The sequence below is a fragment of the Camelus bactrianus genome, chromosome X, assembly GCF_048773025.1.
Source record: "Camelus bactrianus isolate YW-2024 breed Bactrian camel chromosome X, ASM4877302v1, whole genome shotgun sequence".
Classification (NCBI taxonomy): domain Eukaryota; kingdom Metazoa; phylum Chordata; class Mammalia; order Artiodactyla; family Camelidae; genus Camelus; species Camelus bactrianus.
In genome coordinates this window covers 62729116-62754681 of record NC_133575.1, presented here as the reverse complement: position 1 = coordinate 62754681, position 25566 = coordinate 62729116, and the positions used below count along the sequence as shown (strand labels likewise).

General features: G+C 38.3%; 2 protein-coding genes across 2 annotated transcripts in view; one reads left to right on the top strand and one right to left on the bottom strand.

Moving 5' to 3' along the window:
- PGK1 (phosphoglycerate kinase 1) overlaps window positions 1-9922 on the bottom strand; it is a 19636-nt gene extending 9714 nt beyond the window's left edge. Inside the window, exons 1-4 of the mRNA XM_010950593.3 lie at window positions 9742-9922; window positions 3817-3867; window positions 900-1055; window positions 639-783 (exon numbers count right to left, since the gene is read on the bottom strand). Of these exons, the coding sequence (XP_010948895.2) occupies window positions 639-783; window positions 900-1055; window positions 3817-3867; window positions 9742-9806 (417 nt within the window). The 5' untranslated portion in view covers window positions 9807-9922. The remainder of the gene's footprint in view (window positions 1-638; window positions 784-899; window positions 1056-3816; window positions 3868-9741) is intronic.
- LOC123615575 (uncharacterized) lies at window positions 9549-25566 on the top strand. Its single transcript, XM_074358980.1, has 3 exons — window positions 9549-10119; window positions 11340-11515; window positions 23544-25566. Exons 1-2 carry the CDS (start codon window positions 9549-9551, stop codon window positions 11435-11437), a joined length of 669 nt encoding a protein of 222 aa, XP_074215081.1. The 3' UTR covers window positions 11438-11515; window positions 23544-25566.

The window sequence follows — 25566 nt, the reverse complement described above, 5'->3', positions numbered from 1 at the left end:
GGCCACCTATGAATGCCTGCTCTCAGCACTTGGGAATCACAGCCTACCCTCTGATAGGATTACCACATACTTTTAGAAAAAAAAAACTGTCATGTACCATAGACCAGGTGTGTAACAAAGGGACAACTAGAAGTAGCATTTTTGGGGAGAGCGTATAGCTCAGTGGTAGAGTGTGTGCTTAGCATGCACAAGATCTTACGTTCAATCCCCAGCACCTCCATTAAAAAAATAAATAAACCTAATTACCTCCCCCACCAAAAAATAAAATAAAACAAATTACAAATGGAAAAGAAGTACAGAATTCTTAAAAAAAAAAAAAAGCAGTAGCACATCCACTGAATACCCTTACACCCAAACGGTATTCATGTATTTTTCCAAGGTATTTGAAAACCACTTAAGCATATGAGGAGGGCCTCTGGGATACTGGCAATATTCTATTTCTTGACCTAGGTGGTAGTTACACAGCTGTGTTTACTCTGTGATAAGGCATCAAGCTGTGCATTTGTGCACTTTTATATGTACATGATACTTCAATAAAAAGGTGTCAAAATAGACATGAGCTTCCCTACTCTTCAATTACAGTCTCTTATAGACTCAGCCTTCTTCACACCCACTAATGTCAAAATCACAGGTCCCACCTTGTTCCCAGAAGCATCTTTTCCCTTCCCTTCTTCCTCCACATGAAAGCGAAGGTTCTCCAGCAGGATGACAGACCCAGCAGCTGCGTCAGCACAAGCTTTCTCCACTTCTGGACCCACACAGTCCTTCAAGAACAAAACATCCCTGGGGAGAGCACGAGATGGAAACACATGAGCGGTTTCAGAGTTAAGAAACAGCAACAACATGCTTGACAACATCTCCCATCACAGAGTCTACCACCACCAGAGCTTGAAACTTACTTGCCCAGCAGCGATTTGAGTTCTACAGCAACTGGCTCCAAGGAGTACTTGTCAGGCATGGGGACACCATCAGGCCGGCCCAGGTGGCTCATAAGAACAACTGACTTGGCTCCATTATCCAAGCAGAATTTGATGCTTGGAATGGCAGCCTTGATCCTGCAATCAAAAAAAGACAACAGGTAGAACAAGGTTACTCCTAAGAATTGGTGGGAACTATTTTATTTATGGCCTCACAAAACATAAAGCCAAATCTTTTCTTTTCTTTTCTTCTCCAAATTCCTTCATATCCACTGTCAGCAACTCAGTGATGGTCCTCAGGTTCATGTGCAGGGGAAGAAGTTAATTAGGATGCCAACCCTCCACCTAGGATTGTATAATCTCATCCCATTTTGCGCCTTGTGCAGAAAAGAGTTAACATATCAGGCCTGAAGCTGCTATCTTTAGAAGGACCTGCTTGCAAGGCTGGACCCTGGCTAGTGTCTGGGAACTTGGCTTTTAAAGTGGTCCCTTGGTTCTCTGATAAGGGCCATTCACTGTTCCTAGACTGTACAAACAAGGTGAGTTATGCTTAACACCTGCTTCCCTCTAGGAGTCTGGAATTTTGGTAGCTGCTAGGCAGAGGGTACCTACGTGACCAGCTCCCAGTAAAAATCTTAGGGGCTGAGTCTCTAAAGGGCTTCTCTGGACAGAAACATTGCACACAATCACTGCATTCTTCACTGCATTCTTCACTGCTGGAGAAAGGAGCACACTTGGTTTGTCCCCTCATGAGAGGGAGAGAGCACTGTAAGCCCACGTAGGAATTTCTCCAGACTCTGTCCGTGTCTCTTCCCCTTGCTGATACTGTTATGCATCTTTTCACTGTAATAAACTTTAGCAGTGAGAACTATATGCTGAGTCCTGTGAGTCCTTCTAGTGCATCATCACCAAACGTGTGGGTAGTCTTAGGAACCCCTGAAACACCCTGTTTGACTGTGGAAGAAATATAAAATTCCCAAATCTTAAAACCATTAAAGGAAATCTGGGGAAAACTGAAAAATATGTACCTTTTCTGCACCCATTATACACTCTAAGTCACTTTTTTATGTAGGAAAAAATAAATGCATTACGTAGAATGTGCTTTGCATAATGCATCACATTTACTAAATTATAGTTTAACCTAAAAATTATTAATCTACCTTCAAATATTTCAAATTTTTGTTACAAACCCAATACTAATTTCTATTCTTGCCAGTCTTTAAAAAACTAAAATGGATAAGAAAATCATTTATTTATTCAATAAATATTTATCAAATGCTTCTTTTGTGCCAGCTATTCTTCTAGATTCTGAGAATACAAAAGTAAATAAAATAGTCTCTTGTCATAGAAGTGAAGTGCTAACGAAGGGAGAGACAATAAATGATAAGCAAATATATACATTTGAGATTTTATTTACATATATATATCTCAGATGGTGATTAAGAGCTGTGGAGAAAATAAAGCAATAAAGCAAGTTAGAGGGACAAGAATTATTGGACAATGGTGGTGTATGGTGGCCAAGGAAAAGTCTCTCTGATAAGGTGATATTTCAGTAGAGAATGGAATAATGAAAAGCCAAGTTACATTCTAAAACATCTGATGCTATTTGGCAGATGTACAAACTCATTTATATCAAATAAAGAAGAAAACTTTACTAGGTATAACTTTTGCCCAGTGAAATCAAATTAACCTTCAGGGCTATCCCTTATTGGCAAGTTCTATTATTTCTAATGCTTCATTTTGTTAATCAACTCCATGGATCTCTGAAAATGAAAAGATCTACTCAGACCTACTTCTGTTCTTTATACATAAAATACCTTGATATGTATATTTCCAATCGTCTCTGTGTGCTGCAGAAAATAGTGAAAATCAAGAAGGATCAGAACTGCCTTGTACAAAGACCTTCCACTATGGTGCAGCAGGAATGTGCTTATTAGCAAAATGTCAAGCTCTATTTTGGGGCCAATATCTGAAAATGTTCTGAGTCTACACCTGCACTGTCCAATATGGTCGCCATTAGCCACATGTACCTCTTGAATACTGGAAATGTGACTAGTCCAAATTGGTATGTGCTATAAGTGTAAGATACGTGCTGGATCTCAAATACTTAATACCAAAAAAGTTAAATGTTGCTTTGATTAATTTTATTGAGTACATATTGAAATGATTATTTGGGGTTTACTAGATTAAATAAAATATATTATTAAAATTAAGTTCATCTGTTTTTACTTTTTAAATGTGGCAACTAGAAAATTTTAAAATTACGCGTGGCTCATATTATATTTCTATTAGAAAGCACTGGTCTAGACTGGAAAGCACCCTTCCAGGTCAAATCCTTCATTTAAAATTTAAAATAAAAACTTTCTTTTACAATCTAGTCAAAAGCAAGATCAGTATTATCATCTAAAATTTTTGCTTCTATATATAGGAGCCAAGACTTTTGGAGCAGCATAAACTGACTGAAAATATTATTTGTAAAGTTTTTCCCTTAAATCAAAATTCTCAAAAACTGATTTTATCAAGGCTACCGAGCATGTAAAACTACATGTGAGTGTAGTTTTAATTATTATTTAGTATTAAAAAATCCTTCTCTTGCACAGTTCTTCATTTTTAGAAAGGGAAGCCAAGTAATCTCAAACTTTGATATTCTTTAAAAGTATATAACCCCAAATTCTTCAAATTTAAAAAAGATGGGGAGAGGGAAATCATTTTAAGATGATTTTTTTTTCAATTTCTAAGTGCTCATAAGAAAGCAGACCAGATGATGGGTTGGCTGAAAACCAAGATTATATGCCTTAAATTGCCATAGTTCTACAATAAGAAAAGAAAACCACTTCATCCTATATACTCACACCTATGTACATCTTAAACCAATCTCAAGGCTTAGCAGGGACTTTACCTCTGGTTGTTCGTTATCTGGTTGTTCTTCATAGGAACATTGAAGTCCACTCTGAAAAAGAAACAAAGTATCGGGTTCAGAACAATGATCAACTTATTGTCTCCTCAAAGATTAAAAGAGGTACTTTTAGTGAACCAGTTAAATAAGCTGGAAGTTCAAAAGTGACCTTAAACATATCTAAACAGCAGTATAAGAAGACAATGGTTAGCCATGGGGAGGAGGGTGGGAGTAGTGACTGGGATAGGACACCAGAGGGAGCTTCTGGGGTTCTTGTAATAGTCTTTCTTGACATGGGTGATTGCACAAATGTGTGTTCCTTTTGTGATAATTCTTTGAGCTTATGATTTGTGCCCTTTTAGGTGTGTATCTCATACTTTAAAAGAGAAATTTTTTTAAATAAAATATAAAACCTAACTTAAAACCACAGAAACTAGCCCTGAAGACCTGGGAAGCTAAAGCCAGTTCCATCTAAAAAGATTTCTATGTGAGCCTAACATGATAGTATTTTATAACAGTGACAGCTGGAAGGGTGAGGGGTTATAAGGAACACATCTCGATTCTGATTCCTTTGATATTATTTCTAGGTCCTAGTGAAGCTAACATTACTCAAAAGAAAAAAAATTAACTGGAAAAATAAAACACATCAAGAGAATATCATTCTTTTTTGGAAAAAGCCTGGGGCCTTGGGACCAGAAAGAAACTCAGTGTCCAAGACTAAGTTCACACAGTATCCTTCAAGCAAAACATAGACAATGAAAATAAGATAGCCTCTTTCTAAAAGCCTGAGAAGAGAGGACGGAACGTGTGACCCTGCCCATCTGACAAACGGACAATTAGAAGAGAAGTGATCCAGATGGCACAAGCAAATAATTTACTGCAGTTTCCCTTCTTACCCAAGGGATTGTTGCTTTACCATTTTTAAGAACTGATCATTCCTTCCCCCTTCTGAACTCCTTGGAACCTCATTCTACTTCAGTATGACTAAAAACAACGTGAGGTAGCTATTTATAAGGTCTAAGTTTTGCCTGCCAAGATCCTTTTTAAGTGATTACTTTCTCATCTATAGAATGGGAATGATAGTATCTACCACACAGTTATTGTGACAATTAAATGTGTTAATGATTTGTAAAGTGCTTAGAAGAGTACCATGAAAGTGGTAGAGCTATCATTATACATGTTAATGCTTCTCCAAACCTGAGTCTGTGATTTAAAAGGCAGATCAACCATTACTAAAAAGAGTTAACATCATGCACTAAGGGACTATGGTGAAGGCATGACCTAGTCAAGAAGGCTGCTGCTGTGTTTGACCATAAAGACCCATTACTAGTCCTTCCTCTCTACGGCTAAGGCTTGGCAGATGATTACAAAATCCTAGACCTACTAAGAAGACAACCAATTTCCTATATGACCTAGGCCTGTACTCTATTCTACCTCACCAAAAAGCAGCCATTCCCAAAGAGGGGTTGAGGAAGTAATTCTATATTCAAACTTTTCAATTAAAATCTTAAAAAAATAAAGGCAGTATGCCTCTGAAGAAATACTCTACTTAATTTCAGGCTCCTTGATTCTGATTCTAAGCATCTTCTTTAAATATCCTGAACAAGTCCTTTGCCAACCTTAAAGTGCATTCCAAAAAGGACAGAGTATCCCATTACCATGGGTCATTCCCCTCACCCTCTACAGCTTCCTACAAGGCCCATATTCAAACAGGCTAATGGGAAGGGACTGAGCACAAGCCACCCCTTGCAATACTGCTCCCTATCCCCAAGCCCTCACTGAGAGGAATTTCCTTGCAAACACTCAAGAGTCTGTCTCATCTATCCAAGCTGCCATGGCATAGCTTACAGATGAGAACTGGACTTGTACTCTCTTCTCATTGCTTATGGATTACCCTCCCTCACCATCTCCTAGACTCTCAACAAGAGCTCTGATTCTCCCCTCTGAGGACTCCACCAAACTACTCTTGTCTACACATTCCACTTATTCCATTCTATGTAAAATCTGCACCCTTCCTTTTCTGCTTCCCTTAAACAACCCTGAGCTTAGCCTCAGGCACAAAGTCAGATATCACTTACACACCAATCAGAATGGCTGAAATAAAAATAATGACACGAAATGCTGTTGAGGATGCAGAGAAACTGATCACTCATATACTGCTGGTAGGAATGTAAAATGATGTGGCTGCTTTGAAAAACAATCTGCAAATTCCTCAAAGGGTTAAGCATATGACCCGGCAATTCCACTCCTAGGTGTTTACCAAAAAGAAATGACAGCATTTATGTCCATACCAAGACTTATGTCCAAGAGCTCAACATTCACAGAAGCTTTTTTTTGAAATAGCCCAAAACTGGAAACAACCCAGATGTCTTTCAATGAGTGAAGGACTAAACAAACTGTGGAATATCCATACCATAGAATACTACTCAGCAATACAAGGTATGAACTATTGACACACAACAACATGGATAAATCTCAAGCGCACTATGAAAAAAATTCCATCCCAAAAGGTTATATACTGTGTAATTCCACTTATATAACACTTTTCAAACAAAATTTTAGAAATGGAGGCCAGATTAGTAGTTACCAGGGGTTAGGAATGGAGGGGGGGGGCCACGACTCTAAAGTAGTAGAATGTGGGAGATCGTGGTAGTGCTCAAACAAGTTTTGTAGCTTGATTGTGGTGGGACTTACACAAATATACACACGTGATGAAGCAGCAAAGAATTAAACACTTTACTCCAATGTCGACCTCCTAATCTTGATATTGTACTCTATGTAAGATGTATCCAGTGGGGGAAACCAGGTAAACACAGGACCTCTCTACACTATTTGCAAATTCCTGTGAATATATATAATTATTTCAAAATAAATCTTTAAAATATCAATTTAGTTGTAATAAGAATATAAAGTGACTATCACCTGAAATCTCAGGCGTCCAGGCCCAGTTCCATTAAAAGCTCTCAGAGGAACCATTCCCACCCTCACTTCACTGTCTATGACTGGGAAATTGGGGTATTACGGCTCTCTTACATTTTTTCTCCCCTGCTGTTTTTTCTCTCCGTTTCTTTTTCCACTACACCAAGGCTGTTGCTTAACAAGTTACAACAAGTTAAAGAAAAACAGTGAGGTTTAAAAAAATGGGGGGAGGGAGCAAGCAAAAGGGAAGTGTTTCACAAGCTAGCAAAGCAGTATGACTGGCAGCCTATGAGAGGAGGAAAGGAAATGATATCGCAAAATTAAGCTGGAAATTTATTCAAAGGGCTGTAAAGTCAACTGGAGTCCTAAAAAACTGAGGTAGAACCTGGTAACAATCCAGTAAGAGATTTCTGGCTATCTAAAGTTCCCTCAACAAATCAGTCAATTTCCCTTGGCAATTCAGAACAGGGGCCTGAAGACTCAGCAAACAACTGAGCTCCCTTTTACAAGACAAAGACAGGAGGCAAGAGAAGCAGCCACCACTCAGTAGGCCCCACTTCCGGAACACTGCCAGCAACCACCAAATAAAGGCACTGAAACAAAAAGAAATTTGAGCTGACAATGCATGGCTGCCTACTCTTCCAGAAAGCAGTCCTACAGGGTGACTCTCTTTTCAAGAGATACATTAATAATCAGGGGGGAAAAGCAACTTCCTGTCCTCAGTCCAAATAAGTAGAATTTATCCAGATTACAAGGGAAAACTACTGATTGCAACCTTCAGTAGACAAAAGGTCTATTTTAATCTATCCTTGTTGTGGAGGGTATAGCTCAGTGGCAGAGCACATGCTTAGCATGCACAAGGTCGTGGGTTCAATCCCCAGTACCTCCTCTAAGTATAAATAAATAAACCTAATTACCTCACCCTCCAAAATATATATATATGCTTTGAAAGGGGCTTTAAGAAATAGAAAACAGTCTCATATCCAAAAAATGAAGTTCTCGATATCAGTAAGAATTTTAAAAAAGTAACCTGTCTTTGTACACTATGTCCAATAATTTTAGAGGATCTGGTTGACAGACAAAGAGACCCAAATTCTAGTCCTGGCTCTGCCACCAACTTGCTAGTTTAGTGACCTTGGACAGGTCATTTTCCATCAGCAAAACAGAACTAGCCAATCACTTCAGGGCTCAGGGTTAATCTGTGTTAAATGAAACTTTGAGCCCTTGGGCAGAAACATATTTCATATTCAGCCCAGAGGGAGAAAAGATAAGCACCTCCTCTAGTCTCAATCCTGGCCACCCCAGATAATTCCTCAAGCTGGTTTCCCTGGGAAGAGAAGAGATAAAGCCCAAGACTGCAATTGTAGAAAGTGACCAACATGATGCTCCACCCCTTGTCTTTCAGCTGGTGCTTGCATCTGTAAAGGTCATCCTTGAGCACAGTGAAGATAGGAGGAAACAATTAAAACCCAAGATCTAGTTGCATGCCAATATCTACTTACCCTGTTTTTCATAGAGTTTTCAACCTCTTTCTTTAAGAGCATCTTAGGGATAGAAAGGACCCTTATCTAATACTAGGATGACTGTGAATCCTACTTTGTCCAGGTTGCAAAGGACTAGGTCATTTAGGTAAATGTGGACACAAGGTGTTTTTCATGACCATAAGCTATTGCGTTCTTCTAATTACTTCCATAGCAAGGCAGAGAAAGCCACTAGCAAACTAACAGTGGCCATAATGAAATTACAGGGAAGGGGAGGGCTACATGAAATTTTAGGCTGCCCATACAGTTCACCAATTCAGAGTGCCTTCATATATTTAAGCCTTAGGTAAAGGGAAATCCCCTACTGCTTTCTGTGTCTGTTAATATCCAAAAGTTCCCCTCACTTGAACCAGCCCAAATTGGGAAAGGGGCTGGATCACATCATTCACAAGCCTGCCCATCAATTAACCACTTCCCTAAAAGGACAAGACTGCACAACACTATCAGTGTAAGGCCTTATGGCACCCCCAAAAGCACCACACTTGGATTTGTCAAAGTATATGAAGTCAATTCCATCAGTTACATACCTAACTGAATTCCTGCACTTTGCTCCCAGCATGCACAAATGTACCACACGTTACAAAAAGCTCCATACATTATGCTAGTAATTTTGGCAAATAAGGAAGAATCCATGTTGGTAAGTGACCAGGGATCCACATGTTTGCAGTAAGAGATCCCAAAGTGCATAGGGAGCCTTCCTCATTTCCAATATCCTGCTTCTCTAGCCACCTGTGGGGGTAAGGTTGGAGAACAGCAAGAATGAGCAGCCACACCCTGATCTAGCATTACCCAGTATGTGTCACAATCCTGATGCAAACCCCCTCGGCCTGTAGTCCAAAGACAAGGCAGAGCGGCAGAGGCCTGTTACATAAGCTCTTCGGCGGGTCCTTCCATGCGCCCCACCGCACCCCATCCTCTCACCCTCAATGTTTTAAGGGGTTCTACTCCTGAACATCGAAATCAACAGTCTCTGGGAAACATGTCCTTTTGTGTAGGGACCTTCGAAATGTGGACCGCTTCTCATTTGTCTAGGATGGTCTAGGGTGGTGGGGGAAGGGATACTAACCAAATGACCTTTCAAGGTCCCTTCCCTGGGGCCTAAGGATCTTCAGGCTAAGCATCAGGTGCCACCTCGCCAACTGGGAGCTGGAGACGACAAAAATTCCTTTCAGGAATAGGAAAAGAGAGCAAAATGGGTGCCGGCAATCTGAGCCCTTCCTGGGTGGATCCACCCCCGCAAAGGGCAACTACGGCTCGCTTTCCGGGTTGGGAAAAATGAGGTTAGAAACCATTACACCCGGGCAAAACTTAAGCCACAATGGTAGGCAGCCTCGCTCTGTAGGGCCAGGTCCCAAAGGGCCGAGAAGAGGACTAAAGGCAACTTGGGGCAGGAGGGAAAGCAAGTCGGCCCCGGCTGGAGAGGCTGCGGCAAAGCCCCGAAGGCGCGTGGACAGATGTAGAGAATTACCTCATCACAACTCGCTTCCCCTTGACGTCCAGCTTGTCGAGAGTCAGCTTGTTGGAAAGAGACATCTTGGCAATTCAGCGGCGGCGAGAGGCCGGGAGCTCAGACTGCGGGAGAGACGACGACCGACTCGCGATCCAAACGCGTGGAAAATGCCGAGAGCCTCGCGGGCTCCGCCGCCCCGCCCCTCGCCCCGCCCCTTCCCGGCAGCCGCACCCGGCTCGCCGCGCAAGGCAACAGCTATTGGACGCCATCCAAAGGCGCCTGAGCGTTGTTATTGCTCCGAGGCGCTGTCTGTCTGCAAGGGCACTGGTGGGACGTGCGGCTTCCATTTGTCACGTCCGGCACGCAGAGAGCCGCTGGGTACCTTCGAGACTAGAGGTGGGAGCGAGGGGTGGGGCCGCCGAGCCCGCAGGTCGGGGCGGGGGACGGGAGGGAGCGGGGTGGCGCCGTGGGGCGAATTGGGGGCGAATGTGGGGCGAATCAGGAACCCGAGGCCACCCCCGGGTCCCTGCCGCCGCGCCCAGAGCAGCTGCAGCGCCGCGCAAACCCGCAGTGGCCTGGGGAAAAGCGCCACCCCGCACCCAATGGAATTCCCGGCAGCCCTATCAGGATAGGTGCAAATTGCACCCTCTTTTGGAAACGTCTGTTTTCCTGGTTCCCCAAAATGGAATTCTACGTAAGACTGCTAAGTGGCTTTTAAGAATTGAGACCTCTAAGAAGCTGGAAAGGCTCTGGTTCCCCCTTCTCTCCTCACCTTTTTTGTAATAAAAAATACAATGTAATTGGTTACGACACAATGCTGGTTACGACACACAGCTGGTTACGACACAATGCTAATGACAGATACATAGAGCATTTTTCATATATTAATTAATGCTTACAAAACTCATCATCATTTTACAGATGAAGTAACTGATGCACAAAGAGGATTAGTGACTTGCTTAGGGTTTCAGATCTTGTTAAGTGGGGATTCAAACCTAGGCAGTCAAGATGTAGTAGAGTCCATATACTTAACTATACACATGCCGTTGCTCAGAGCTAGGCAATCGACGTCCAGCATGCTTGGCTAGAATGAAGTAATTTGAGTCACAAACATAAAAATTTCCCACATGGCACTCCAGTCCAGATAAGATATAGGAAGTATTAATTCATAGTGTATTGGTATTGAGACACAAATGTGTCTGATAATGAGATACAAGTTCAAAGTTATAAGATAAACATTAGTCTCTTTCAATCCTGTCAGGGTATATTTGGGAAATCTCCATGGACTTACTTCCAGCTGAGTCTGCATTTGAGGCCCAGGTAGACCTTCTTGGCTCCTCCATGATCAGTTCTGCATATATTTAGCTCTTATTTCACTACATCTGGGTTATTGTGGTAGTGGGAAGCAATTCCTTCTGGATAAGATAGAATAGCAATGCGTCAGCAAGGAAAGCAAAACAAGCATACAATCTGACAGCCTAAATTTAACACTACTTCCCAATTATTGAGCTCTTACTGTTTGCCAGACACTGTGCTAAGGGCTGAACATACATGACTCATTTCCTCCTCACTATAGTTTTGTGAAGTAGGTAACTATTATAATCTCTATTTTACAGATGAGAACATTGAAGCTCAAATAGATCAGGAAGCTTTATCCACTACAGATCTGAAGCAGCATCAGAGATGCAAAGATCTTAAATGGGAAAGAGCCTGAGTCAATGCAAAAAGTCCAGTGTTGGCTGGAAAATTGAGTGGAAGGAAGAGAGGTCTAAAATTACACTGATGAGGCAAGGTAAGGACAGACTAGATCCTTGGGCTTATAACCATGACAAAGATGTGATTTTTATCCGAAGAGCAATGAGAAGCCATTTGTTGCAGTCACTGTTGCCTTGTATACAAAATATATAAAGAACTCTCAAAACTCGATGGTAAGAAAGCAAACTCAATTTTTTTTAAATGGGCAAAGGACTTAGACACTTCCCTAAAGAGCATATACAGGTGACAAACACATGATAAAATGTTCGGCATCGTTTGCCATTAGGGAAATGCAAATTTAAACCACAATGAGATGCAACTTTATACCTATTAAGATGACTAAAATAAATATAAAAATAATAAAACCAAGTGTTGACAAAGATGCAGGGCCACTAGAATTCTCCTGAATTGCCAGTAGAAATGCAAAAATGATACAGCCAGTCTGGAAAACAGCTTGGCAGTTTCTTATAAAATTAAACCTATACTTACCATATGACCCAACAATCTCACTTCTAGGTATTCACCCTCGAGAAATGAAGATTTATTTTCATACAAAAACCTGTACACACATGTTTATAGCAGCTCTATTCATAATTGCTAAAAATTGGAAACAACCCAGAAGTCCTTGAATGGATAAGAAAACTGAAATATGTTCATACAATGAAATACTGCTCAGCAATACAAAGGGATGAACTATTGATACAAGCAACCACTTGCATTGACCTCAAGGGTATCACGCTGAATGAAATAAGGCACACTTAAGAGTTATTTAAAAAAAGAATTACATAGTGTGTAAGATTCCAAATGTAGGACATTCTGGAAAAGGCAAAACTAGAGAGATGGAGATCAGATCATTGGTTGCCAAGGACTAGGAGCCCGGGGAATATGTAACTACAAACGAGATACCAAGGAAGATTTTTTTTTTTTACTGGAGTATATATGTCAGTTTACAATGTTGTATCAATTTCTCGTGTATAGGAAGGTTTTTGTGGCAATCGAACTATTCTGTATCCTGAATGTGGAAAGGGTTACATGAATCTATACATGTGTTAAAACTCATAGCACTGTCCCCCAAATAAAGTACGTGAAAAAAAGAAAAAGCTCTAAGGCTGGTATTGCATGACTCAAACAGAACGTCTGCCAGCTGAATTCAGCCCATGAGCCATGAGGATTTAACCTCTGCCCTTTATGTAGGGCCTATATTAAAATACAGCACCTCAAAATAATCTCTGGTGTTAGAAGTTAGGATAGTGGCTTCCTTTGGGGAGGAGGAGTGGGTAGTGAGTGACAATCCATAGAAAGGCTTCTAGGGTGCTGATAATGTTCTATTCCTTAATCTGGGTGGGTTAGGGTAACCAATCATCTAGTTTATCCAGAACAGAGGGATTTCCCAGGATGCAAGTCTTTCAGTGCTAAAACCAGGACACTCCTAGGGAAACTGGACAGTTGGTCACTCTAGCAGTTATATGGGTGTGTTCACTTTTTGAAAATTCACTGAGGTGTGTATTTGTGATTCAGGCACTTTTCTGTATATGAGTTATAATATACTGTGCCTTGAACTGGGCACAGCTGAGGTCTAGTTAGCATAGGCTATGCTAAAACTGTTATTTATAGTAACCTAGACTTCTATTAACTCAGCTTAAGATTGCATTATCATTTTTCTCAGTCATGCGATAGAGGTAAACCTGTGGCAAATTAAACCCCTCAGATATTTTTCACATGAGCTGCTGTTTAGACATAGCAACTCTTTCATTCATTTATACAAATAATTTTTAAACTTTAGAGACAGGATTTTAGATTTTTTTCCCTATTAAAGTTCATCCTGCTCTTGCTTTTATTCCATTTTACTGAAATGTATCTTTGGCTTTGGGGATTTAATGTCTTAACCTGGACCCCCATGATCTTTTGCATGCTATTAAAAGATACGAAATAGTTCTCATCCACCAAACTCTATCACCTTCACCCACCCTTAACATTATAGATCAATACCACCACTTTTGCTGAGTAGCCCTCTCTTGTTGACCTACCTGCCAGTACAATTTCGAACCCTTGGAGTACTTTTGTTGTTATAAACTCAACTAAATTTTGTTCATAGTACTTGGGAAATATATGCACTGATTAAGGAGATTTTGTAGTTAACCAAGTGTAGTGGCGATGTGGCATGTCACTCAAGATTCCGCCCCACCTGCCGTCCCCCCAGAACTGAGGCACTCATTCCTAGCTGCTAGGAATATTGCTTACTGACAGCTCACAACTGAGTCTTTCCTCAGAAATTTTCTGTGTTGAAGGGAGCTGCCTTGCCTAAAGTCATGCCCCCTTCTCAGGAGCATTCCACGTGCAGTGATTGCTCAATGAAGGCCTAGTTTCTTTGCCTTGTCCCAGGACATTTCTGAAGAAACATCTCAGGTTCAGATTGTCTGTGACATTGGTTGAGGCCTCTATTGCAGCTTCTCCCTCCCTACCCAGTCCTGATTTCCTCACTCCTTTACAGGTGTTGTTCCCCAAAGCAACCCCAGTAATCCACCTACAGACAAATCTCAAACTCAGAGTTTGTTTCCCAGGGAACCTTGGGAAGAATTCTAAGGTGGCTCCCATGATCTTCACCCTCTGGTATTCACATCTTTGTATAATCTCTCCCCTTGAATGAGTGGGGCCTGTGACTTGCTTCTAACCAATGGAATATGGTGAAGCTGATGGGATGTCACTCCTATGATGAAATTACAATGTAGATATAAGACTCCCTCTTGCTAGTGTGCACTAGAAAGACTCCCTTGCTGTCTTTGAAGGAAACTGCCATGTTATGAAAGGGACTATGGAGAGGGTCCCATGGCAAAGAACTATGAGTGGTCTCTAGGACCTGAGAGAGGACCTTGGTAAAAAGCCAGCAAAAGACAAGAACTTCAGTCTTAAAATTGTAAGGAGATTAAGTCTGTGCATCTGCATCACTTCTGAGCAAAGTGGATCTTTCCTTAGTTGAACCTCTGATGAGACTGTCACCCTGGCTAATACCTAGATTGTAGCCTGGTGAACTTTGAGCAGATTACCCAGCCAAAATGTGCCCAGATTCCTGACTTACAGAGACTGTGATAATTAATGAGTGTTGCTTTAAGCTGTTAAATTTGTTACACAGCAATAGAAAACTAATATACCAACCTATAACACCAAGAGCTACTACATACACTTGTAGAAAGAGTCAAGGAAGGTTGGAGACTGAGAAAGCCTTCATGGTGTACATTTGATTTTGAAATTATGTAACAGTACTTAGAGATATCTCAACTTGTAGGGAAAATCTTTTGATGGGGATTCTATTTTTAATTAGGTAAATTGATATTCTGCTCCATAATAGAATGAAATTGAGACATCCTAAAATTTTGCAGTATGTAAGTTTGTCAAGACAGTCAAAGGAATTAAAAATAGAGATAACTTATTGGACAAGTTTTATCTCAAATAACATTAGTCAAGGAGAGGTACTCTGAATGGAGGCAAAAAGACAGAAGCTGTGAATATATTTGAGCTGAAATGTATGTACATTTCTAAAAAAAAGATTAGTATTGAGAATGTCTTCCATTTAGTAAAATTTCTTTCTTCTGTGGAGATTATTTTCTCAATTAAAAACATTGTGATCTATAGAGAAGAATCAATTGAAAATGTCTACAATTTCAAATGTATCAACCATAAAATGCAACTGTGAAACAGATTACAGGCAATTTTATGAAAAAATTTAAAACATTAAGACCATATTGAAAAAAATACATTTTCAGAAAAATACTGGTAATATGGTGTTAGAAATAGGTGTGGCTAAAAACTGATTAAAGTAATGTTCAGGTAATCAACGTAGTATGTGTTTTTTGCATTGATGTGCAGTGATATATGTTGTTTTTATCTTCAGGAAGGATTTTATTTTTGAGATTAGTTTTTAATAGAACTGTTTTATACTCTGCCAATATAATAAAGCTATTTGTCAACAGTAGGTAAATATTTCATATATACTGAATTACTTTAGTGCCTCTTTTCACTCTCTAAAGTTTCCCATTTTAGGGAATATGGTCTCCCTAAGGCTTTAGGATCTTTCCTTTTTGGTTTTGTCCCTATCCTTTAGCTTTGCAGTATCTATAACCCAGATCTCATTTCATATGCAAACTTCATCTTCTGCAAATGTAAAAGAATCACTTATTTGGGCCATTTAAGCTAGCCATTCTTTATCACATTCAGGTGCGATACAAAGGAAGGGGATGTAGAAAGTTCAGAATAAACAGGTTCTTATTTCTGTTCTCTGGGAGGCCTCTTTTTGCCAGTTAATTAACAAGCCCCAAGGGTTGCCTCAGTAAAAGATTGATATCGCCAAGGACATGTGAGTAAAGCAATGAGAAAAGAATGAGCAAAAACAAAAAACAAAAAAACCCACATATGAGAACACATACAGGGGGGTGGAAGAGAGAGAGAGGAGCTCTAACAAACAGTAAATATGATTCTAAGGGGGAAAAAAAAACACCAAAATTAACTTGCAAAGGTAGGGAGGTAAAGCCTATATGAACCATAGACATCTTTGTACTAGTTCCCTGGAGGGAAGAATTTATGCCATTCTTTAGGTTACTATGCCCCTATACCTTCAACATAGGAGTCCTTAGCCATCAGGCCACTACTGTAGGAGAAACCATTTCCCCCTGTTTACTAATAGAACTCCTAAGTTTTAGCCAGGCAGATGGCTATCCAGCAAGAGACTACATTTCCTGGTCTCCCTTGCAGCTTGGAGTGGCCAGCTGATGAAGTTCTGGTAATGGATGTGAGCCGTTTCCACATTGTAACCCTAAAAAGGAAAGTTCATGCTCTCCTCTTGCCCTTTTCCACCTCCTGTTGGCTAGGGGTTGGCAAAAGCTGGAGCAGCCACCTTGGACTCAGACATGGCAGAGCTTCCTTACCAGCCCTGTACCACTTACCTCTATACTGTTAACATAAAATAGAAACCAACTTCTGTCTTGTTAAACTACTTGTGTATGATGTTAGGTCTCCTTGTTATGGTACCTGCAACTCCCTAATAAACCATGCTGAGCTAAACTTGGAAAATTAAAAAAAGGACACACTGAGTCACTGGAACATGAGTAGACAGACCAATGGGACAAAAGAGAAAGTCCACCATAAAACCATATATATGTAAAAAATTAGCACAAAATCAAATCAGTTGATTTGCGGTAAGGACGGACTTTATTTTTTAAATGAGGGGCATTGAGACAACCAGGTAGCTATACTATAGAAAAAGGTAAAGTTCAGTCTCTTCCTCACACCATATAGCAGGTTAAGCTCTAGGTGGAACAAGGATCTAATGAGTTTACCCTTTGAGCCAACAGTTACATTTCTGCAAATTTATTCACAATAAGACATACCTGTACTTTATGGATAATGTATGTACATTTTCTCATTGTTTATAATAGCAAAAGACAGGAAAAAACTGAAGTGTCTATCAATAGGGGGTTAGATTTTTAAAGCTATAGCATATAATTGAATGCTATACTATATGAAATTATAAGAAAAAATAAGGAAGCTCTGTAAGTACTGATATATCTTAAGGATGTACTTAGGTGAGGAAAGCAAGATGCAGAATAGTGTATAGTAATATGCCACCTTTTGGGTAAGAAACACTGAAATGATATATAAGAAACTAGTAAAATGGTTACTTATGAGGGTGGAAAGAATAGGGTAGATGGGGACAGAAATGGGTATGGGAGTTCTAAATGTAAGCTTTATTATTATTTTTATTTTTGAACTATGTGAATGTATTACCTATTCTAGACAAACAAATAAAATAAATTTAAAATTAAAAATCAGGGTCAGGGAAACAAGATCATCCATCAGCTACATCAGGAAAGCTCAAGATTTTCCTTTACTCAGAAGCCAAAGCCATCACTCAGTCCTGCTACCTATATACTCAGTGAATACCAGCATGCCACCAGTGAACCTATGGAAAAGAAAATCAAGTAAACTGGTATGTCTTTGTGCTGCAAATTGGCTGAAGAATCCAGACACCATGAAACCACAGTAGAACTCACAGAGAGGGTGATGTGTTCAGCATTCTCTATAGCAGAGACTTCTTCCTGTCCCTCTTCTGGTAATCACATATGGTTTCATGAGCAGTCACGTTAAGCCAAATAAGAAAATGGCAGAGAAGATCATCAACAATGAGATCTCAGCAAGCAACGAATTTTCACTGAGTCATTTAGCCACTTGATCATATACAAAGTCAGCTGTATGAATAGAGAGAATCAATAAGGATCTTCAAATGGCTTCAGGGTGGGCTAAGGGGCCACCCTGCTCAGATTTACACCATGTATTGAACCTTCCAAGTACTTAATCACAACCATTTAAGGCAGTGCTTGGATAAAAGTCTGGAAAGCCTTGGCTAAACAGGGAGTTGGAGAGTTATGATATTAAGCAATTACCACCCAGTAACACCTTATTATGAATTAGCCAGTCATGTAGGGTTCTGAAAAAATGAGAAAAAGAAATTATTATTTCCACTCTGAAAAGAAACCTAAAAGGAATAGCGCAATGAACACTAACAGAAGATAACAGGCTTGGGTGAGCCACAATAATAGGGGTTGCGGGGAGGAGATGAAACATGAGTGCTTGGGAAATGTTAGGCTAGACAGGGAAATGGAGGGACCACAACAAAAATCCAATCTAGTTTCATGTAGCTTTCCACACAGAAGTCTGAGCCCCATTAAGATTTACTAGATTATATAGTAGATGAAACACCACATGATACAAAAATATAATGCAAATGAAAGGAGCTATAAAATTTTATCAAACAGGTGAATCTAATGCACAATAGGTTTTGAGAATTGCAGTTTTATGGTATCTACTCACCATGGCAGTGATATTTCTCACTGCAAATAATTAAATTTGGTTTTGGAGAACTATACAAGAGGTCAATCCTAGGACATGCATAAGGCCCCAGTGACCTTAGGGCACCCAAATAGCTCATGATCAAAGACTGGAATTAAAGCAAATGAAAAAAGATGGCAAAAAAATTTTTAAGAAAAGTTTGAAGCAAGGCAAGTTTGAGCAGACATTGGCATAGACATAAGGTGAAGCAACAAATCCACAACTTCCAGCAAATTGTACTGTTACAGTTATAAACTGAAGGATAATGTTCACATATGCATAGCACTAAAATGATGATTGGTCATACAGTGAACCATCAACCACATTTCTCTCTCTATTAGCCATGTTATCATTAAGCATAAAGGACAATATGTTATATATACAGAGATAATTTAGCTACTTTCACCAATGAAGGTGAACAGTGTCATAGATAATTCAAGCTATCAAATCAAAAGTAATACCAGTTTGGCTGGTATTTGAATATATTTTAAAATGTGCTCAGCTTTAACAAAACCAAATATATATCAAAGTTCAGGTGGTAACAGACAACAAATTACATGCATTACAAAAGATTATTTGCTTTATAGCAAATATGGTCAAAGTATGGTTGTTTACAATAATTTAACTTATAGGCAGTACTTTAAATCTCTTGTTAAATTTGTTTTAATTATTTGGGGGACAAGGGAGAGTAGTGACTGAAAAGAACACAAGGGAGCTTTGAGGTGCTAACAGTGTTTTCTTTGCTGATTAACTGCTCATCACTTGTGTGTGTTCAGTTTATGAAATTTCATTAGGCTTATGCATTTTTCTGTTTGCATACTTCAGTCAAAAGGTTCAAAAATGGATGGGGAAAAGTATGACAGGAAAACAAACAAAATACACAATGAGAAATAAACAATGCTAGAGCATTATATCTAAAAACATACTGTCTCTCATTTTCATGTAAGGTTGAACAGAACCATACAACCCTGACCACTCACCAATCTATAGATAACTATCAATTATACGTGGAAGAAGATTTAGATGTGGATGTAAACAGTTGAACAAGTGTGAATTAAATTTTTGTGATTACTTTACAAAAAAATAATAATGCTTTTTGGCTATATACATTCTCTAAGATTTTCTGAAAAGAAATCATATTGTCTGCAAACAAGGACAGTTTGTTTTGTCTCTTCTTTTGTAATATTTATACATTTTTCTTTCCTTCTCATTGACTGGGACCCCCAGGAAAGTGTTGACAAGAAATAGTGCCATTGAACATCTTGCTTTTGTTTCTGACTTTATCAATACTTTCACCTGTGACATCAAATATCTTCAAATTTTTGACCATGTCTTGCAGTAAAAAAAAAAGTTTTTACAATCCAGTATATGCACACACAAAGCAAATTTTCAAGATGCAGTGCTTACCTGCTTACCCTTTCACTATGCAACACACTAACATTTTTATCCTAGTTTATATTTTCATGCTGAGTGCATTAAAGACATTTAGCGACAACTGAGAAAATTTGAATATAACTGGATTTTAGGTGATATTAAGGAACTATTGTTAATTCTTTGTTAGATGTAATAATGATATTGTGGTTATGTAGGGAAATATCCTTATAAACACTGAAGTTTTTTAAGGCATGACATGATAACCTACTTTAAAATACCTCAAATATTCTTCTTAAATAAAAAATATATTATTTGTATCATTAAAAAATGAAAAGTAACTATGTTTTAAGATATATATGTATATAAAAGAAACAGAAAAATAGAAAAAATACTTCAAATAGATGGTTAACAAATGTTAACCATTGTTAAATCCAGGTGATAGACACACTTACTGCATGACTTTTTTAAAAGCTGGCAATATCAAGCTCTGGTGAGGATACAGAGCCATTGAAACTCATATATTGCTGGCAGGAGTACCAAATGGCACAGCCACTATGGAAAACACCTTGGCCGTTTCTCACAAAGTTAAGTATACACTTACCATATGACCCAACACTCTTACTCCTAGGCATATACTCAAGATAAATGAGAACATACATCCACATAAAGACTTGCACAAGAATGTTCATAGCAGCTTTATTCATAAAAGCCAAAAAGTGGAAAGAACCTAAATGTCTGTGAACTGACTAGTGAATTTTAAAAAGTAGGTTACAATGGAATAATACTCAGCAGTAGAAAGGAATAGACCATTCTTAAAAGCAAAAGCCTGGGTGACCCACTAATGCATTACATTAAGTCATTAAGAAGCCACACTAAAAATGCTATATACTATGTGATTCCCAGGGCGAGGAGTAGGATGAGACAAGGTTGGTGCTCAGGGTTGTGCAGCTGCAGGGTCAGACCTGAGAGTGGGTGGCTCCTTACATTTTGCTCCATAGGCACATCACTTGCTTCACCTTAGTCCTGGCCCTGATGATTCCATTTGTATGACATTCTGGAAAAGGGGAAAAAATGGAATCAAATGCAGATGAATGCTTTCCAGGAGTTGGGGTGGGGAAAGGGTTGGCTACAGAGGAGTAGAATGAGGGAAGTTTTTCTTCGGGGTGGTAATAGAATGTCACCTGATTGTGGTGGTGGTTATATAACTATATGTATTTATCTAAACTCATGTAGTAATACACCAAAAGGAGTGAATTTTAGTCCATGTAAATTTTAAAAAGTGAATAGAAACCAAGAAAAAAAAAACAGGTGATGATAATTCATGATACTATTTTCACTACTTTTCTTTGTCACATATTTTTTATAATAAAGAGTAAAACATCAAAATGCCAGTTGCTTCCAAGCATATTGACTTCCCAACCCACTTGTTTTAAAGATGCTGTGCTAAATTATGCATTTCTATAATGTTTGAATATTTTACAATAAACATCTATTACTTTGTAATCAGAAAAAATAAAGAGAAAAAGGCAAAAACATTTTCACAGAGATGTTCATCACAGCCCTATTTATAACAGAGAAATCAAATGCTCAAAATTAGAGAGGTTAAACAAATTATGGTACAGCCATGTGATGAAATCTTATACTGATGAAAATTATTTTTATATAACATTTGCATAACACAGGGAAATGCTTCTAATACAAAATTAAATGTAAAAAGAAGCATACATGATTGTATGGTTTCAACTATGTTAAATTTTTTGCATAGGAAAAGAATGGAAGGAAATAAAATGTTAGATGTCATTTCTGGATATTTCTGTTAGCAATTATTTTTTTAATTTTGTTTATTTTCCAAATTTTATACAATGAGCAAAATTTTTTCATCATAGACAATTCATAAGGCAAAATAGTATTGTCGGAAAAGATCAAACTGTAGGTAATATTTGCAAGTGAGGGGATTTCATAAATTATGTTTCTGCTAGTCCATATACCAAGTCAGTTCTTTCTAGATTAGAGATTAAAATCATGCCCTCTGTTCAGTAAATAAAAGCACACTTAAAGTTCAGAAAACTTTAAATTTTAACAAGACTTGCATGTGACATGAAGGAGCCAAGCTGGCACAGATAATTTTCCATATCAAGAGCTCTTATTGAATTGGAGACAATTAGTGAGACTTAATATGGTATGGTACAAACATCATGCTAAATGTTTTACATGTTGCATTAGTTTGCTAGGGCGGCCAAAAGAAAATATCACAGTCTGGGTGGCTTAAGCAACACAACTTATTGTCTGACAGTTCTGGAGGCTAGAAGTTTCAGATCAAGGTTTCTTCTGAGGCCTCTCCTTGGCTTGTAAACCACTGTCTTCTCACTGTGTCCTCCCATGGTCTTTCTGCACAGGCTTTCTGAGGTACTGAGAGTTAGGGCTTCAATGTATGAATTACGGAGGGACACATTTTAGCCCGTACCACAAATGTTATCTGATTTATCCATCCAAATTATGAGGTATATTCATTCCCCATTGTACAAATGCAAAAGTGCTTGGGAAGAAGTCTAAATATAAACTCATTCTATTAATTTAAAAAATTCAAACTATTCACAAAAAGCTATGTTTTTAAAGTTTCAGTTTTATTTCAAATATAAAGAGATGGAAACAACTAAAGCAGTATGGATTTTTATTTGAGAGGGAGATGATTGGACTCTTTCAATTTGTCAGCTAAAGCAAATACTATTTTATTCCTGTGCAGTCTTTGCTCTCACTCTGACCCTCTGCATGGTGGGGATTTCTGCTTCCTCCAGTACTTCTCTTCATGTTGCTGAAAGCACAAGTCACAGGAGAACTAACTTGAAAGAAGCATTCCAGCTGTATCCAAGCCATCATAGAATTCTCTTCCACCTTCATCTGAAAGAGGCTTGAGAGATTCATTCTGTTCCATTTTGGCCCAACTCCAGACTCTGAACAAGCATCACATAAATTTTTCTATAGCAATAGAAAGTCAGCAGAAACTAATATAGGACAGCTTCCCTCAACCAGTGGTTCAGGATCAATCCTTTTGTAATTTAAACCCATTCGTTTACTTTCAAATCAGGTAGCAATTGGATTTATAGAATATATTTAAGAAAAATGCAACTGTATTATGAAAATTAAAATGATTACCCATAAGTAAGCAGTTAAGTTAATCATTTGGTTGAGGCAGCACCAAGAAAACAAACAAAAACAAGGAAGTGTTGTTTACATTTGGTGTGGCACTCATTGAAGGAGGGCCAAGTGGACAGAACCTGTTCACTTAAGCAACTAAGAGGTTCATCAGCCGATTGCCAACCATACTAGTTGTGTGGGGCATCCCTCAGGCATCTACTTCTCAGCAAACAAGCCTTAAAGTTCAATCTGAAAACATTTATGTTTATGTTGAGAACAAACAGGCATTAGTCTCCATTCAGACTTGTGACCATGCTCCAACCTGGGGTAAAATTTAATGACAGCCTTACTCTACCTTTCCCTGGTTATTCAAATTAGGAATCATCTTAGAAGGCGTCCTCCCTTGACCCAGGGCTTTCCTATCATACCCCTTTCCTTTATTTTCAAGTACTTCTGAAATTCTCACTTTTCCACCATCTCTAACCCTCCTTAAACTCCCACCCCCTTCCTCATTTTTTCCTCACACTCCCATCAGTCATAGGCCTACTGTAGCCTGCTTATAAAAATGTTAATGTTGCAGTTATTTATTTCATATATTTGTCCTTGTTTAATGTCTGGAAGTGCTTGGTTAACTCAATCACTATTGCTTATTCTGATGTATTTCCACCTTTACCTAGGTATAAAATCTGCTGAAATTGAAGGGAGACAGTCTGCCTAAGCTGCAAGAGAACACTGCACACCACAGTCAACAAGAAATGCCTGTGGAGGGCACTGGACATGGGAGTTGCACCTAGAGCTCCACAGAGCTGACTTTTTTCATTTCAATAAATACATAAATTTATAGTGTCATTTATGAGGCTTGCATAGCTTGCCATTTTATATACATATCATAATTTATTTTATCATTGTCCTATTGGTAAATGTTATTTTGGTTTCCCAGTTTCCACTGTTACATATAATGCTTCAGGAAATGGTTTTGGTTATCTTGAAGAATTTGTCCAGTAATTTCCTTACTATTAATTTCTGGCAGTCCAAAATTCTATGTCAAAGAGTATGGGCATTAAAAAATATTTAATGGAAAATACATACATACATAGGTTGATCAAAATTCAGATCATACAAAAGGATATACAGTGAAAAATAAGCCTCCTTCTTACTCCATGCCTTCCAAGTCCCTCCTTTTTTTTCACATAAATGATAGCATAATATATACATGGTTGACTTTTCTTCATTCAAAATATCTTGGAAAGATTCCCATGTCTTATTTTTCTTTTATTTTCTATGCTAAAAATGAATAATGAACCTTGAAGATGTTATGCTAAGAGAAATAAACCAGAAACAAAAGGGCAAATATTATGATTCTATTTACATGAAGTACCTAGGGTAGTCAAATTCATAGGATAGGAATTAAAACAGTGGTTACTATGGACTGGGAAGAGGAGGAATGGGAATTCGCTCTTTAATAAGTACAGAGTTAGTTTGGGATAACGAGAAAGTTTTGAAGATAGGTAGTGGTGATAGTCACACAATAATGTGAATGTACTTAATACCACTGAATTGTACACTTAAAATGGTTTAAATAGTACACTTTATGTTATGTATATTTTAGCACAATAAAATAAAATAAAAAGAACTATTAGCATGCCTCCTTCATCTTGGTAATACAGTTAATTTCAAGTGGTCAGAATTTTGCATTTTGAAAAAAGTAGTACAAAAAAATATACCCAACATTTTATATACATGTGTGTGTAAATGAAGTTATTTGTGTAGTATGGATAATATGAAGGAGCCTTTCACATTTGACAGAAAAGCCAGAAAAGGAAACTAAGGGTCAGTGCCAGAAGTCCACAAATAGGCTCCCTTGGGGATCCACAAAGCTGAGTTAGTGGTGAAGCCTTATTTTCCTCAATGACTGCATTATTTGGATGTATCAAAATGTATTCAATCACTCCCATACTGAAGGACATTTGTTTCCAATCTTACCCTACTGAAAAATAATACTGTAGTGAATAACCCATATATAAATATCTTAGCAAGGAAGAGGGAGTATATCTGTAGGATATACCTGTTCTGAATCAAAGAATTTGGGTTTAAATTATGGCTACATATTGCAAATTGCCCTCCAAAGAAGTCCTACCAATTTACACTGTTATCAACAATGTATGAGTCTTCATTTCCCCATTAACGCAAAGTATTATCACTCTTTTCTTAATCTTTTTTCATCAACAAGATAAAAATGGTATCTCCTTGTAGATTTAATTTGTATTTGTCTTATGAATAAGATTGAAGGATATGTAAAATGTTAATTAAGGCTTTCCTTAGTGTCAAACTGCCTTCTAGAAAGGGAAGGTTTATCACTAACACCCTTGAGAGGTATGCATAAGAATAACAGTTTTATCCAAATCCTCACCAACCACTGGAAATTATTCATCTTTGCCAATCTGTTTAGTCAAAAAATGGAATCTCATTATTATTTTAACTTTAATTTATAGAAATATTAGAGTTGAAACATTTTAATATGTTTTTGGGCCAATTGTATTTGTTTTTTTCACTAAACTTTTCACACCTTCTGCTCAATTTTTGTACTATGGTAGTTTATTTTTCTTTCTAATTAAAAATATGTATTTATAGTCTACCTTCATTCTAGAGGCAGCGGAGGCCTGTCTTTCAGAAAGTACATTGTGTGTTGGAGAAATAGTA

What these genes read in the sequence shown, in the direction of transcription:
- LOC123615575 (XM_074358980.1), top strand. Translation starts at nt 9,549, where the DNA reads ATGAGGTTAGAAACCATTACACCCGGGCAAAACTTAAGCCACAATGGT. An exon ending in GGGTACCTTCGAGACTAGAG is followed by an intron (nt 10,120 to 11,339) that starts GTGGGAGCGAGG and finishes TCTATTTTACAG; the next exon opens with ATGAGAACATTGAAGCTCAA.